Source organism: Cyprinodon tularosa, unplaced genomic scaffold (genome assembly GCF_016077235.1).
Source record: "Cyprinodon tularosa strain WSP-4 unplaced genomic scaffold, ASM1607723v1 ctg140, whole genome shotgun sequence".
Taxonomy (NCBI): domain Eukaryota; kingdom Metazoa; phylum Chordata; class Actinopteri; order Cyprinodontiformes; family Cyprinodontidae; genus Cyprinodon; species Cyprinodon tularosa.
The window spans coordinates 993,255-1,010,313 of NW_024038221.1; the positions used below are offsets into that span (position 1 = coordinate 993,255).

The 17,059-nt window shown below is 39.9% G+C and overlaps 1 protein-coding gene across 1 annotated transcript in view; it reads left to right on the forward strand.

Moving 5' to 3' along the window:
* Positions 1-17,059, forward strand: part of cachd1 (cache domain containing 1) — a 119,424-nt gene that overhangs the window by 82,713 nt on the left and 19,652 nt on the right. Inside the window, exons 6-16 of the mRNA XM_038278375.1 lie at positions 1,613-1,757; positions 1,870-2,086; positions 2,186-2,335; positions 6,073-6,330; positions 6,504-6,653; positions 7,469-7,592; positions 7,713-7,830; positions 9,493-9,661; positions 9,743-9,885; positions 10,508-10,689; positions 12,066-12,176. Of these exons, the coding sequence (XP_038134303.1) occupies positions 1,613-1,757; positions 1,870-2,086; positions 2,186-2,335; positions 6,073-6,330; positions 6,504-6,653; positions 7,469-7,592; positions 7,713-7,830; positions 9,493-9,661; positions 9,743-9,885; positions 10,508-10,689; positions 12,066-12,176 (1,767 nt within the window). The remainder of the gene's footprint in view (positions 1-1,612; positions 1,758-1,869; positions 2,087-2,185; positions 2,336-6,072; positions 6,331-6,503; positions 6,654-7,468; positions 7,593-7,712; positions 7,831-9,492; positions 9,662-9,742; positions 9,886-10,507; positions 10,690-12,065; positions 12,177-17,059) is intronic.

The following is a 17,059-nucleotide window of genomic DNA, read 5'->3' on the forward strand; positions in this document are numbered from 1 at the left end:
AAGTCATACTAGAAAATGAAATTGTCATGAAATGCTGAATTGTTTCAGATGTCTGCTTGTTTTTCATCAGCTGGAAAACAGAACCAACCAAATAAAAAAAACAATAGATGCTTTAAAGAATCCCTTTGTTTGATAAATCTATGTGAGGCTAACTGTTTGATTTCAAATGAATCATACAAGAGATTTTTTGTTAGTCAACTACATATTTAAACATCTCTGTTTAGGACTTCTTGGTTCATAGCATTATTTCACTAATGCAGGAGCGGAGGAACCTTTTCTCTTTCAGGGGCCATTTTATGTTTTCAGAAAGACATTTGAGATTCATAAAACCATAGTTGTATTGGTTTCATATGTAAGGTCTCAAACATTTGTTGATTTCCTCGTTTTTTTCAAATCATAAAAAAGTGTAAAGAAATGTGTGACTACACACTGGCACAGCAATGATGCTGCAGCACTCTTACCATTGGTCAGAACAGCCTTCCTGACCTGGAACCTTGCTGGCCGCCCTGCCTTCAAAGGTTTCTTTCCGGCTGCTCGGGGCCTCCCTCTGCCTGTAGGAGCCCAGGGTCACTCAAGAGCCTGAAAGATGCAGAGTTCATGTTTTCATCGCATTTTTCTCTCTTATATGTTGAAATATGGTGTATTATGAAATTCAGGCAGGATCAAGATGAGTCGGTAATAAAGATGCACACACAGAACACACACACTGTTTCTGCTAGAATTAGAATGTGTCGTTTTATTCCGCCACAGAAAACAGCAAAGCATGCACATCAATCAAGGCGCGGTGCTGAATACAAATTATATTGTCTCAATACAATCTATATTGTCCCCCTACCGTGACACACTGATCGGAGGGCCGGTCGATCCCGGCAGGGCAGCAACCCGCGCAGCTAGGCGTCCATACGCAACCCTAGCAGACCCTCCCAGTGCCAACCGCCATCCGTCATTTATGCCAAACTTTAAAGTAAAATCTTTCACCCAATCAGGAATAGCGATCGCTCCCTCTCACACCTTGAGCGCATGATTACAGAAACCAAAATATGGAACGGGCACTCCCCGCACCCACCCAGGGCTCTTGGACAGCCGAAACCAAAAACATTATTACATCATGGTCAGAGCATGGCACCGAGAGCTCGTGAGTACCAAAACAAATTATATCATGCTCTCAAGGAAACAGAAACTTAGATAATGAGACTGCTTAGGTAATAAAAGTGCTTCACTTATGATACAAAACTTGTATGATTGTCAAAGAACATGAAATATAAAACCCATATATATCATATGGAGATAAATATGTTTAAATCTATGTTACAGTAAAGTGTGCTGGTGAGAATCCTGAATAGAAAAATCAATATTTGGTTTTATGAATCACTCTTAAGGAATTATTAAGAGAATCTAATCAGAATTAGAGCTTTTCTTTTTAACACATCCCAATCTTGTAAAGCATCAAATAAGCATAATAGTGATCTGTTTGACAATTGCTACATTAAACTCACTCACCTAATGTGATGGTTGATGCCGATGGGGGTGGGGGTAAAGTTGGTAAAGTAGAACGTAGGTACTTGGTCCATCCACAGTCAGTGGTCAGACTTTTTCATGTGTTTTGTTGCAGGCCGGTGTATGTCTCTGCAGTTCGTCCTCAGTCTAAACACATAGTGGTGATGGTGGATCATGGCGCATCTGTAACGGACTCTCAGCTTCAGATCGCCCGCGACTCTGCGCTTGTCATCCTTAATTCCATTGATGAACATGATAAGGTTTGTTAAAGCAAATATATTTTTTTTCTGCATAGAAAATAATTATTTAGACATTAGTTAAAGATATCAGGAAGTTGAAACCTTTTTTTTTTCTTTTCTTGTTCTTCTCCAGATCTCCATCCTCTCAGTCGCAGAGACAGTTCGCTCCTGCTCTCTGGACCCGTGCTATAAGAGTCTGCTGTCTCCGGCCACTAGCGAGACCAAGAGGAAGATGAACACCTTCATCTCTAACATTAAGGCATCTAATGGAGCGACCCAACATGCTGCTGGTTTCCAGAAGGCCTTCCAGCTGCTCCGTAACACCAGCAGTCTGAGCAAACAGAGCCCCAGTAAACATCCTAGCTTCTTCTCTTCTGTTCCAGGACATAACCTGAATCCTCCTATTGGTCAGTCTGATCAAATATGAACTCTTCTATGTTGTCCATCAGCTACAGATCTTGTCATCATCTACCTTTCGTCTGGTGTTACGTCTCGAGAGTCATCTGAGCTGGAGAAGAGAGCGACGCTCAGCGTGGTCCGAGAGGAGAACCAACACCTCAACAACTCCGTCATGATCCTCACCTACGCTCTAATGAACGGTGAGTGGATCAGAAATGGTTCCCTGATGCAGTGTTTGAGTCGTGAAAAGCACACCTATTCTGCATCATTAGAAAATATGAAGTATTTTCTTCTGCAGCTTAGAATAAAATGAATTTGAGACAGAATCGACCTCGCCGCTCAGTAAGGTTTGCCCTAAAGTTGTTTGATGCATTGCAACCATCTGAGATGCTCTTACATCAGTTATTAATGAAGTTCAGTCAGTTATCTGGAACATTTTCTTACCCTACTGATAATGTTCATTTTCTTTAAACCTCATCACTGTTTGTTAAATCCCAGGAAAAGACTGGAAGTTATAAAGAAGATATCCATGTGTCGGTTTTTAGGTCTCTTTCCTTATTTTCCTTTTCTTTTCCAGTGTCTTTGTCTTTCCACCTGCCTCCTCTAATTCCCACCTCCCTCCTCGGGGCGCACTAAACCCTCCACCCCTTTCTGTGCATGCATTAGGCCACCATTAATACACATCACTTTTAGCATCGGAGAATGGAAATGAGGTAGATCTGAGAGAAGAGGAGCGCGAGACTTCAAAGAGCCGTGCTGCTGGCTGGACGTGTGTGACTGACAGAGGACCTTGGCTCTTTAAAGAGAGATGATGAAAAGGATGCAGAAATCTCTCGTTCTTATGCTGTATTAGCATTTCATATTCAAAAAAACATTTGTTTCATGGCTGATGCTGCTGCAAGGGGGTGAAAGGCTGGGCGTGTGTGTCTGTGTGTGGGGGGGGTCTTTTTCGCTGCATCTCTTGCCAAATGTGAAGAGCTGATTGTTGAAGGAGATCAACAGTCTCGCTTGCACTACAACACACAGCTGTGTTGTGATAGGCTACAGGAGCTTAGTTTTCTTGGGGAACAGTTACTTTTTTTTTTTTTGGCTTAAATCTTGATTAAATACTACAACAATGTACCATTAAGATAAACATTTTGGGGGGGAATCAGATCTTTCCTCTGAACCTGCCAGAGTTTTCTCCTGGAGGCCGTTTGACGCTGTCGCCCATGGCGACATCGCCTCTAGTTTGCTGCCCAGTGTGGCGATCAAACTGAAACATCCCTGGCATTAGGAAAGGATCTTGCCTTAATCCATTTAGTGATTGGACGCTGGCAGGGCGCGCTGCTCTGTGTTTTTCAACGGGTTGTGCAATGCCAGCTGTTCCAGGTGACAGCTGTGGGGTCTTGTCATTCATCCATCCTGTAATTGACCTTGTTATGCTTGATAGATAAAGTCCAAAGGATGCTTTACTGTCTCTGTCTCATGTATCACTCCAAGTATTGACAGACTTATTTTTGACACGCCAACCCTTTTTGGACTTTTACATATTCAAGAAAAGCATGTTTTATTTGCTTTTCTGTGTCACAGAAAAAACAAAGGATTGTTTTTTAACTTTCTATATAAAAGTCATAAAAGAGAGGCTCTCCACAGCATGATGCAGGCACCACCAGGTTTTACAGTGCGTGTTATGTTCAGGGTGTTGGTTTTCTGCAGAACATTGAGATTTAAATGTGGGTCAAAAAGGTCCTTTTTAGTGACCCGAAAGCCCGCCCTGCATTTTCCCCCACATGCAACTTGAATTTTCCAGTTTTTTATGGGTTTACAAACACACAAGAATTCATCTTGTACCTTCAGCTTCAACAATTCCAGCCAATCATGTTGCGGTATTACGGTTTAAGCTGGGACACTTAGCTGTGAGGTAAAGAAGATCTGCAGAACCCGGAGCCAAAATGGAACAAACAATTCAGCACAGGAGGACGCATCTGTTCCTCCTACTATCCCATCTGTTTGTCAGAATCCATGATTGTTCCAGGCTGCTGCTGTTTTACTTGCTAACATGATTGGCTAAAACCAAACTTGGGCTTTAGGTGTAACTTCATCTAGATTGGCTCAGAAAGTTGAGCTTAATGTCCCTCCTTTCCCTGAATAGATTCAACATGTTTGAACCAGAACCTAAGTCCACATTTCGTACAGCAAACATTGAAATGTGAGCTGCTCTGACAGTTAGCAATCCTTGAATATGTATCGGGGATGTCCCTGAATTGATAATGATATCGGACATTGGTCTGATCATTAACAAACACTAATTATATAATCATGCACTTTAAATCTCTGATATTCGCATGTTGCCTGTCTAAATGTAACCCATTTATGTAACCCATTGGTCAATATAATATGTCAACCACAACGGCTTTCCTCTGCTTTTTGTCCACCACTACAATGTCCGGTTGGTTTGCTATTACCATTCGGTCCGTCTGTATCTAGAAGTCCCATAGGATCTTTTAGGTGTTTCACACTTTGACCTTGGGGTTTCCAGGCCATTATCTGCACAGATGTTCCTGTACACTATTGCAGGCACTTGGTTATGAGGCTCCATGTAAGCTTTCGTTGCTAGCATCTTACACCCTGCAGGTATGTGCTGGATTGTCTCAGGGGCCTCATTGCACAGTCTGCACCTGGGGTCTTGTCTGGTGTGGTCGATCTGGGCCTTTATTGCTCTGCTGCACAGGGCCTTCTCCTGTGCAACCACGATGAGGGCCTCTGTGGTGTCCTTAAGTCCAGCTTTGTCTAGCCATTGGTAGGATTTCCTGATACCCGCCACTTTGGTTATGATTCATTGGTACATCCCGTGTAGGGGCTTATCCTCACATGACTGAGTCTCTGGCACCTCATCTTCTGTTCCCCATTTTCTGAGACATTCACTGAGCATGTCGTCTGTAGGAGCATTGTCCTTGATGTATTTATGGATCTTGGATGTTTCATCCTGGATTGTGGCTCTCAGGCTCACTAGTCCTAGACCTCCTTCCTTTTGGCTAGTGTACAGTCTCAGGGTGCTGGATTTAGTATGGTACCCTCCGTGCATGGTTAGGATCTTTTGTGTCTTAGTATCTCTTCCTTTGGCCAGCCTATGATTCCTGCAGGGTATCTGATTACTAGTAGAGCGTAGCTATTTATTGAACGAGACTTATTCTCACAATTGAGCTGGCTTCTTAGAACCTGCCTTACTCATTGGAGGTATTTGGCCGTAGCCACTTTCCTTGTCACCTCCATTTGCTTGTGGGATTCCGAGGTACTTATAACTGTCCTCAATGTCCAATGACTGCTATTGTTCCTTCTGGGAGTGAGAGCCCCTCTGTATGGACTACCTTTCCTTTCTTTGTCAACATCCGATCTCGATCTATCCCTCTCTATCTCTTTCTCTCTCTCTCTCTCTCTCTCTCTATATATATATATATATATATATATATATATATATATATATATATATATATATATATATATATATATATATATATATATTCAGATGAAAATAAAAACTGAGGAAAAATACTTGTTTCATAAATGTTGTGTGGCCATCAAAATGCTTCAGTGTTATTCTGCAGGTCAAATGGCACGATTGGCAAAATTTGGCACAATCTGGCACGTTTGGAGAGTTTTGGAGACACTGTTAACACCAAAAAATTCCAAGCCCCACAGCTTTAGTTTTAGTCACAGTATTTGCATTTATATTTTTAGAAATAGAAAGTATTAGCTTTCAAATTGTGTATCATACATGTAATTTGGGCTTACAGTTCCTCAGTTATTTGCTTTTACATTTGGGTATGCAAAATTGGTGAGGATTACCCAAAAATAGGTGGGTTTTAAGCATTTAGTCAGACCATCAGCTCCAGGTTGTGGTCCAACCTTTTCTTCTCCTAATGGGTTTGTCTTTCCCTCATTTCTTCCTGCTCAGAGGGAGTCACAGGCTTGAAGGAGCTGGCCTTCCTTAGAGACCTCGCCGAGCAGAACTCTGTGAAATACGGCGTGGACCGAACTTTGGAACGTGGGACTGTCAGAGTCCCCACCATGCCAGTGGTGAAGGGCAGCATGATGGTGCTGAACCAGCTGAGTAACCTGGAGACGTCGGTCGGCCGCTTTTACATAAACCTGCCCAACCGCATGATCGACTTGGTGCGCTTCAGCCTGCCCTACACTGATCCCATGGGAGACGGTGAGTTTCGATTCCAGCTTCCTCCCTAGCCACACATTGATACTGTTTAGTTTTATCTAAATTCATCCACCCTGTGTGGGAAGTCATTTTATGGCAGAGTGTGCTGTGTAAAGTGGAAATGTGTCTTTCAATAAAGAACTCGCTTCCTTACGTTCATTTTACATCTCCTCCAGGTTTTATCATGACTGTGAGCCGGCCCTGTTACTTCGGTAACCTGCTCCTAGGCGTGGTCGGGGTGGATGTGAACCTGGCTTATATCCTCGAGGACGTCACCTACTACCAAGACTCCTTGGCTTCTTATACATTTCTCATCGACAACAAAGGTTAGACATAGAAGCACTTTGTTGAACCAGTCCAGATCTCATACCCTGTAACTCATATCTGCATGAAAGAGAAGTGAATCAGTAAGATTTTTATGGGGTAATGGGTTAAAAGCCAAGTTTGTTAATCTGATTAAATACTACTAGAGAGAAAAATAGGTAAGAATAAATTTTTTTTTAAAAACAGTTAAATTGTGATATATTTAATAAAATTCTTGTTTTAATCTTTTACAGTACAAAATATAAATTCAAAACAAGTGATTAAAACCCCATTTCTCTAAAATGAAACATTTAATGTAGTTTGACTAGTGTTTGATGTCATAAGAGCATTTATGGTTGGTTTCTAATCTCGTTTTTAGTCAAACTAAAACCAGCTGGTATCAAAGTTCGATTATTCCAACTTTAGGACTCTTGAACTAATATCCAAAAAAGTTGACACAACAGGGTTTGTATTCATCCTCCGAATCAGACATTAGTTTTACAATAAAACAAGGACAACCTTCTCTAACATCTTTGATTAGCATTGTTAGCATTAATCCTTTAGCATTGATAAATGCATCTTTACCTAACCTTTGTCATTAAAATTCTGTTCCATTGAACACAGAAAATTAGAAGTTAGGATATAAAACAGAGCAATGTTGAAGTTTTCTGCTCTGCCTTCCTGTTTTCTGCTGAAAGTCTTACTCTCTATCTCAGACTAAATGATTTGCATTGTTCCCTGGTTTTAGCCTCTTTGCTTTACCTGACTTTATATTTAACACACATGTTTAATAATAGCATGAAATAATAACAGTTTTAAAATTTGTGGATCTTTCAAGGTTACACCCTGATGCATCCTTCACTAACCAGACCATATCTGATGACGGAGCCGCCGCTGCACACAGATATCATCCACTATGAGAACATCCCAGGATTCCCTGCTGTCCGACAGAACATCCTCAGGTGAGGGAACATAAAAAAAATTATAATAAATTAAAAAAGCTGCAGATTAATTTCCCATGCGAGGAATTAGTGTGATATTTTGCATATATTTGTTTGATGCACTGTGTTCTGTTTTTGCAGCCTGCCTTTAGGCAGTCAGGTCATTGCTGTGCCTGTCAACTCGTCCCTTTCCTGGCACACCAACCGGCTCAGGGACAACAGCGGAGATGCGTACAATGTCAGCTATGCCTGGAAACTGGTAGGTGTTTAGTTGGTCTGAGGCCCGACCACTGTAGGCGAATCAGATCTATTCCTGTTTGCCTCAACCTGAATCACATTATAATCGTACTGAAGAACTGCCAGGAACTCATCCTTCACCCTCTAAAATCAGTCAGCATATAAAAAATTTATTCTGCCGCAACACCTACCTACCTAGTCATTTTTTCTTAAAATAAGTGCATTTTTTTCTTGAATTGAGGAGGTAAGTGAGAGCCTTTGCCAATGCAACAAGACAATTTACATTTGGAATAAGAAAGAATAATTGTATCATCTAATTTGAAGTGCAGATTAGCTTATTTTAAGAGTGAAAATACTCATCCTATTTGCCTACTCAAATTAAGGGCAAGTACACCTAATTGAAATTTTTCTTTTCCTTATTTCTTGATCATTTTTGCAGTGTAACTGGACTCCATCATCATCACAACACTTTTTTTTCCTGCTTCCTGATGTTTAGACTGTTTTGAAAAGAACAGCACCATCACCTTTAACTTAAAAATGCCTCTTTAGCTTATTTCTAAATACATTCTGGCATTAAGTTATTTTTGTTCAAAACTTAGCACTGGTTCAGAAGCATTAGGTTTGACATGAGTTTGGCAGCACTGTGTGTGAGTTTTTAATGGGCTTTCCAGATGCAGAACATCAGTGAAATGGCTTTAAGAAAATATAGAATTTGTTCTCCACCCACGTTTCCCCTTTTTGCAGTGGTTGTCCTCCATTTTCTCTCTTTTTTTTCATTTTTAAGATTGTGCTGGATCTTAAAACCTGTTTTTAGTACCATACTTCTGATAAACTGCCTAATTTAGGTGAAGATAATGTGATGAACAAACAGTATGGAGTTCATTCAAAAAATTTTTTGACAAGCAGTTTTTAAAGGTTGATCTTAATCTTTCCTATAAGCTATAAAACACCAGTAGCTGCAAAGTTGAGTTGGTCTCTAAAAACATGAATTTTCAAGTTTCTCCTCTAAGTATGCAAAGATTTATTAGGATGTAGAGTAGAGAACAAATTCCCAAAGTTATGGTTCCTTCTTAGTAGTGATTGACCGCTACAGTTTTTTTAAAAATAAATTTTTGTTTTTTGGGCCTATGCAGATTATTTTGACATCAATCATCCTCCAGATGTGCGAATTTTACGGGGTCTGATTTTTTTTTTCTTTTTCTTTTAAGCTGATATGCCTTTTCAGCCATTATATACAAAATAAATAATTTGTTGGAAGTGGCGGCCTAGTTGTTATGGCATAGAGCTTGGAATCCTGAGGTTCTGAGTTCGTGCCCCCCTCCCAAAGACTGCCACTCCCCCGGGTAGCCCACAGTGCAAGCCCACTGCTCCCCAAAGGGATGGGTTAAATGCACAGGTAAATTTCTCCAAAGTGAGATCAATAACAATAAAATGAAAATGATACAATTATAACAAAATGTTACACAAGACCCAATTTAGACAAAGAAGAAGCATTTATCAGTAAAAACAAAAACTAGTAATAGATAGAAAATGGGAGGCATTGCGTTCACTTCATGTGATCTAAAGGCATGGCTGCTTATTGCACTTATAGTCCGACAAAAGTGTGCGTTTATCAGCTGATGTAGCGGGCTACGTCTTATTAATGACAATATGCATAAAAGCTTTCTCTGTTCCTCTGCTTTAGGTCCAGGATACGTCGTTTATTCTGTGCATCGTGTACGTACAGCCAGAGATCCCAGTGAAGCAGCTGAAGAACCTGAACACAGCTCCCAGCTCTAAGCTGCTCTACCATCGCTTAGACCTGCTAGGCCAGCCCAGTTCCTGCCTGCACTTCAAGCAGCTCGCCACTGTTGGTAAGAAGAAAGAAACTCTAAATTCAGCAGACCTTTTATTTTAGTACCACTTTGTCTAACTCTGTGGTCCCTCTTTCCTAGAATCCCCCACAGTAATGCTGTCAGCTGGGAGTTTCTCCTCTCCTTATGAGCATCTGAGTCAGCCGGAAACGAAGCGGATGGTCGAGCACTACACGGCCTACCTTAGTGATAACACCAGGCTTATTGCCAACCCAGGCCTCAAGGTATACATACTTTTCCACAGTGGTCAGTTAATGTGTTTCCTTAACAAACAATGGCACACGCCTTACCCTGAGGTAACACTGGACACTAGTTTGCATATCCTTTTGATAAGTAGAACAGATGAAATACGTCTTAAACCTGATTCTGAGATGTTTTTAGGTGGATTGAGATTCACAGGGCTTTATGCAGTTCCACTTCAGACCTCTGAGGTTGTAAAGATGATATGTGACTTTAAGAAGTTTGGCATTCTGTGTGCATTCCTGTCCTGGGGGGAGGAGGAGCTCCAAAGTCCCAGCACAGATTCCCAGGCTAGTCTTAAAGACCCCCTCCAGTGACCTCATCAGCCTTTTCAAACTCAGAATGGTTCTGGGCTGGGATTTCTCCAGGCCTTAGGATTAATCGCTCCACAAACGTCACCTCATAGATGGACTCTCTTTTTTCCTTTCTTTTTCTAACACCTCTTTCATTAAGTAGAGAGACATTTAGTCGTTTTGTTCTCAAAGCAAAGATAAAAAGCTTTTCAAAATTTACATTAAAGCTGAAACCAAACAAAATGTATCCAACTTTCTTGAACCCCTGCTGCTGCTCTTCATCCTTCATCCCTCCTTGCTTTCCTCTCCACAGTCCTCTGTCAGGAACGAGGTTATGGCGACCAGTCATGTTACGGATGAGTGGATGACACTAATGGAAATGAGTAGCCTCAACTGCTACATTGTGCGGCGTTACATAGCAACACCCAGCGGGGTGCTCCGGATTTACCCAGGATCACTGATGGACAAAGCATTTGACCCGACCCGGAGACAATGGTGAGGTTTACTTAGTGAGTCTGAGGCGGGGGGGCAAGATGATATATTAAAGGTGTTTGAATTTTTGTTTGAAGGCAGCGAAAGGTAATCCTAGATATATAAAATTTGCTTCTCTTAAAAAGATATTAATATGTTTTATTTAGTAAGCAGTGACAAATGTTTTTTTGTTTTTTTTGTTTGGATTAACTGACTTGCTGTGTTTAAATGCATAATAACCTAATTTTTATCAATGGATTGATAGTCATTTTTTTTAATATAGATTTATTTAAATAACACAACCCATGCTGACAAAGTTAATGATTAAGTAAAATAAGACAACATGAGATGTTTTTGTTTAGATGACTATCTTTAGTGTTGCGTTCTTAACATCTTCTGAACATCCGGAAAGAACATAAATATTTTTTCACACTAAAATGAGAGTCAATAAAAAAGTTCAGATTTAGGTCTCTATGCTATTTAAAGAGTAAGTTCTGCATTTGACATATTAGTGCTTTTCTTCAAACAAATTTTAAGCTTTTGAGTTTCTATCATGTTTTCTTGGTTTCTTTTTTTGCTATCCTGAAAACAAGTTTTTTTCGGAAACGGTTGCAGTTTTTGTTGTTTTTCGTTGAAAAAAGCAACTTTTTTCTAAGTTAACCCATAGTTAGGTTAGGGCATAGGGCTTTGAATCCCGAGGTTGTGAGTTTGATCCCCCACTCCCACAGACTGCCACTCTGGGTCCCTGACCCTTAACCCCACACTGCTCCCTGGGCGACGCACAATAGCAGCCCACTGTTTCCCAAGAACATGGGTTAAATGCAGAGAATTCATTTCATTGCTCTGTACTTGTGACAGTGGAATGACAATAAAGTTGAATTCTATTATTTAATATCAGGGTTTATATTTCATTCAGATCTTATTGTGATTTTAAATGCCACAATTCACAAAGTTTTTTCAGTCTTTTTTCTTTTTTACTCCCCAGTTCGTTACATAGTATGTGTTTGATTCGAGTAAACTATGATAATTATGGTTTAACTTTTATGAAAACTCCAAATCAGTTTATCAGAAAATGTTATCTTGCGTCTAATGAAAAGGGATTTCTAATAAAGAAACGTTACGGCCTTCAAAATCATGGTGACGTAGAAGGCTGTTTAAACAGCTGTTTGCTCACATGTTAATGAAAAGTTAAGTGGAAGGTAAAACTGTAGTTGAAAACTGAATCTTTGAAAGCATTCAGTCATAAAAAATCACATTCATTGGGAAGAAAAGTACTAGTGCGTGGAAAATCTGTTCTCGCTATTTCAATTTTATTGAGTAAATTCAGATTTGAATGATAACTCCACGCTCCTCTTTCATCTTGATAAGACATAAATTAACCGTCTGACTGTTTCCTACAGGTACCAGCATGCTGTAGCTAATCCTGGCCTCATCACCTTCACCGGCCCTTACCTGGATGTTGGCGGCGCGGGTTACGTCGTCACCATTAGCCACACCATTCATGCCTCCAGGTAAAACGTTACAGCAGGAGTCGCCTATATGGAGTGTTTGATTCTGATGAGTAGGCACCATAGAGCCAGAGTGTGAGGAAGCAAGCCTTCTTTATGTCAGTGGGGCATTTCAGTGGAGCTCTTCCATCTCTGGAATCAGGAAGTAACTGACTGCCTCTTTTGTGTACAGGTGCTGGTCATAAAATTAGAATATCATGAAAAAGTAGATTGATTTCAGTAATTCCATTTAAAAAGTGAAACTTGTATATTATATTCATACATTACATACAAACTCATATATTTCAGATGTTTATTTTGTTTAATTTTGATGATTACAAATGACAACAAATGAAAATCTCAAATTCATCATATCAGAAAATTAGAATATTGTGAAAAGGTTGAAAATTGATGGCCCCTGGTGCCACACTCTAATCAGCTAATTAACTCAAACCACCTGCAAAAGCCTTTAAATGGTCTTTCAGTCTAGTTCTATAGGCTACACAATCATGGGGAAGACTGCTGACTTGACAGTTGTCCAAAAGACGACCATCGACACCTTGCACAAGGAGGGCAAGACACAAAAGGTCATCGCTAAAGAGGCTGGCTGTTCACAGAGCTCAGTGTCCAAGCACATTAATAGAGAGGCGAAGGGAAGGAAAAGATGTGGTCGAAAAAAGTGTACAAGCAAGAGAGATAACCGCACCCTGGAGAGGATTGTGAAACAAAACCCCTTCAAAAATGTGGGGGAGATTCACAAAGAGTGGACTGCAGCTGGAGTGAGTGCTTCAAGAACCACCACACACAGACGTATGAAAGACATGGGTTTCTGCTGTCGCATTCCTTGTGTCAAGCCACTCTTTTTTTTTTCTCATGTAAATTTTATTGAGTTTTTTGTTTTGTAAAACATACAACAGATATTTTATGCCACACCGACCTTTACAAATTTACTTTACCGTTAGCCAGTTGAGAAAGGCAGACCATGTACTATCATACTGATACATTTTACCTAGAAGACTGTATGTCACTTTCTCATAAGAAGCCAGTTTAACCATAGTCGTCAGCCATTCATAATAAGGAGGAGGGTTCTTTTTCATCCAGTATCTTAACAGGATCCTTTTTGCTGTGGTCAGAGCCAGAACCAGCCACCTCTTGTCAAAAAGTGAGAAATATGAGTCCGGGAGTTCTGCTGTGGAGCCTAAAACTGCGAGCTTGGCAGTGATATTAAACCTTCTTTCCAGTACTTCAAAAATTACTTCCATAATATTTTTCCACCAATCTTGAAGAGCAGGGCAGGTCCAAAGAATATGTAGAATAGATGCTCCCTCCTTGTTGCACCTCCAGCAAGTGTCTTTGGGAATCAGGTTCCATTTATGAAGTTGCTGAGGGGTTCTGTGCCACCTGTGAATTATTTTTAATTGAATAAACTTGTTACTCATTTCTTTATACATTGTGTTTACATTTTGTAAACATGAGTGCCAATCATCCTCAGAGATGTCTAAGGCCATGTCTTCAGTCCAGTGTTTTTTAACCTTTGATAATGGATCGCCCATTTGAACAAGTAACATCTTGTATATATTAGAGGTAATAACTTTGCCATTGGCCAGCTTGGAAAGCAAGATTTCTACAGGGCTGCCCGAAGGGCATCTCAGAGGGGTTCCCAGCCATTTAGACAGTGAACTACGTAGTTGGACATATCTCCAAAATTGATTGCGAGGCAAATTATATCTATCAACAACCTCATCGAAGCTCAGATAGTTATTGGTTTTGGCATCAAACAAATGGAATACACAGGAGATTCCCACCTCAAACCACTGTGGCCAGTTGACTGATTTTCCCCCAATAAGAATTTTGTTATTATTCCATAAAGGAGCTAATGATGACTTAATGAAATCCCAGCGACCTGCTCTGTGTAATTTATTCCAAATTAATTTGTCCGCCGTAATAATAGGATGATCTCTATGAATTTTTGTTTTAACACCTAATAAAGTAGCCCATGGAGATTCACCTCCGTTCGCATCAGACTCCAGCTGAGACCAGGAAGGTTTATCAGAGGAATTGAAAGTGGGTAACCAAACTCTAAGTTGTTTTGCCTGCAAAGCCCAATAATACCATTTAAAATTAGGTAAGGAAAAACCACCCCTGTCAGGGCTCGCTTGTAACTTTTTAAGACTCAGACGGTGATGGGATTTACCCCATAGAAAATCCAATATTAAGGTATTTAGCTCTTTAAAAAAAGAGTCTTGAATATGCAGGGGAATATTGCGGTGGAGATAGAAAACAACTGGGGCTGTCATCATCCTAATAGAGTTAATCTTTCCCCACAGGGACAAGTGAATTTTAGACCATCTACCAAAGTCAGTTCTTATTTTTCCAATCAAGGGGCCGGTATTCATTTTAACCATATTGTTATAATCAGAGGTGATCTGTATGCCCAAATATTTAATACTTTTGGGAGACCAACAGAATCTCCAGTTTTTATATAGAGAGGAGGGGCAGTGTCCAGACATGGGCATAGCTTCAGACTTTTCCCAATTTACTTTGTATCCAGACAATAATGTGAAATCTTCAATACAATCTAATAAAATGGGAACAGATTCTTCAGGTTTAGTTAGAAGGACCAACATATCATCTGCGTACAGAAGAAGCTTGTGATGAATGTTGCCTACGTTAATACCATGTATGGCTGTATGATAGCGAATTTTTTGAGCCAGAGGTTCAATTGCAATCACAAATAAGCCGGGGCTAAGCGGGCAGCCTTGTCTCGTTGACCTTTGTAACGGAAATAGACTAGATATGAGACCGTTAGTTAATACACAAGCAGAGGGCTTATCATATAAGGTTTTTATCCATTTGATGAAATTGCTCCCAAAGCCAAATTTTCCCAGAATCTTAAAAAGGAACTCCCATTCTACACAGTCAAATGCTTTAGCTGCATCCAATGATAAGGCGATAGTTGGTTGTGTTGAGTCATATACATGATATTGTAAATTCACTAGTCTCCTAATATTATCTGAGCCACATCTGTTGGGGATGAATCCGGACTGATCTATATGTATTATGTTACCAATAACCTTTTTTAATCGAGTAGCAAGTACTTTTGCTAGGATCTTTTGGTCACAGTTAAGTAAAGAAATTGGTCGATATCCGTTAGGATCTAGAGCATCTTTACCTTTCTTGTGAATTAATGTTATAAGTGCAGAATGCATTGATTGTGGTAGGGAGCCATTCTGAAAGGCTTCATTATAGATATCTAATAACAAAGGGCTTAGAATATCTTCAAATGATTGGTAGAAGTCCAAGGGAATACCATCTAAACCTGGTGCCTTGTTCAGTGGCATGCTTTTAATGGCTCGAGAGATCTCCTGAATGTTTAAAGGAGCCTCTAAATATTCCCTATCCTGTTCTGTGAGCTGAGGGAGGTTAAGATCTGCAAGAAATGTTTCGAATTTTTGGTCATCTAACTTACCTTGGGAACAGTATAAGTTATTATAAAAAGTGCTGAACCTATCATTTATCTGTTGGGATGACATTGTGACAGTGTCATCTGATTGTCTAACTCCTGCGATGTGGTTCATACTGTTGAGCTGTTTAAGACGGTAAGCCAGAAGGCGGCCTGGCTTTTCTCCCATTTCCCAGTATGCCTGTTTAGTTCGAAATAAGGCGTACTCAGCATTTTTGGTATATAAAGTGTTTAAGTTATATTTCACATTCACAATTTTATTCAAAGTGGTCCTACTCTTAGTTTGGGAGTGTAATGTCTCAAGAGCTTTAAGCTCTGCTTCCAGAGAAGTTACTTTTTCATTAGAGGCTTTTTTTTTGAAAGCTGCATAAGATATTACTCTCCCTCTTAAATAGGCTTTCAGTGCATCCCACCAGGTACTTAGAGATGTGTCGCCCATTTTATTTGATTCCTTAAAAAATTGAATTTCCTCTCTAATCAGTTTAGTGAATGATTCGTCCCTAAGTAATGATACATTCAGCCGCCACCTGCGGCTTTTCTGAGTTTGTGAGAATTTTTTAACGCAGAGAAAAACCGGTGCATGGTCTGAGATTGCAATGTTTCCTATGCTTGAGTCAACTGAGTTGTTTACTATTGTTTCTGATATTAAAAAATAATCTATCCTTGTATAAACATTATGCACGGGTGAAAAAAAGGAATAATCTCTGCTATCAGGGTGCATCAGTCTCCAGATATCCCGAAGGCCATTATCTGCACATAACTGCCTGATGGCCAATGCTGACCGGCTTTCTGTATTAGTGCGTGGTTGCGACCGGTCTAAATCTCTGTCCCAGATTTCATTAAAGTCTCCAGCCATGTTTATTTGAGCACCATCTGAATCTAGAAGAATTTGTGATAGAGTATGAAAGAATTCTGGTCTGTCTGAATTAGGCGCATATATATTGCAAAGAATTACTGGCGTATCCAATAATTGTCCTTTGACAACAACATATCTACCATCTTGGTCCCGTAATACGTCAGTTTCAGTAAAATTAACGGCCTTGTGAATAATGATAGACACCCCTCTACTATTGCTTGTTCCAGTGCTTGAAAAAACTTTTCCTATCCAAGAACCTTTAAGTTTAATTGACTCCGAATTGGTTAAATGAGTCTCCTGAACATAAGCTATATCAACTTTAGAGGACTTTAAATATGTCAAAATCTTTTTTCTCTTAACAACATTATTCAAACCCTTTACATTCCAGCTGGCCAACTTCAAGTCAGTTATACTTCCCATCAAGTTAAATAAAATGTATCATGTATATTACATCTGCATACAAGGATAAAGATTAAGGCTGGTCGGTTGTGGCACAAGATAAACAATACAGTAGAATATAAAAAGATAACACACAAAAACAGAACTTGAACGCACCCCTTAAAACAAAAGTGGGGTGAAACATAAAAA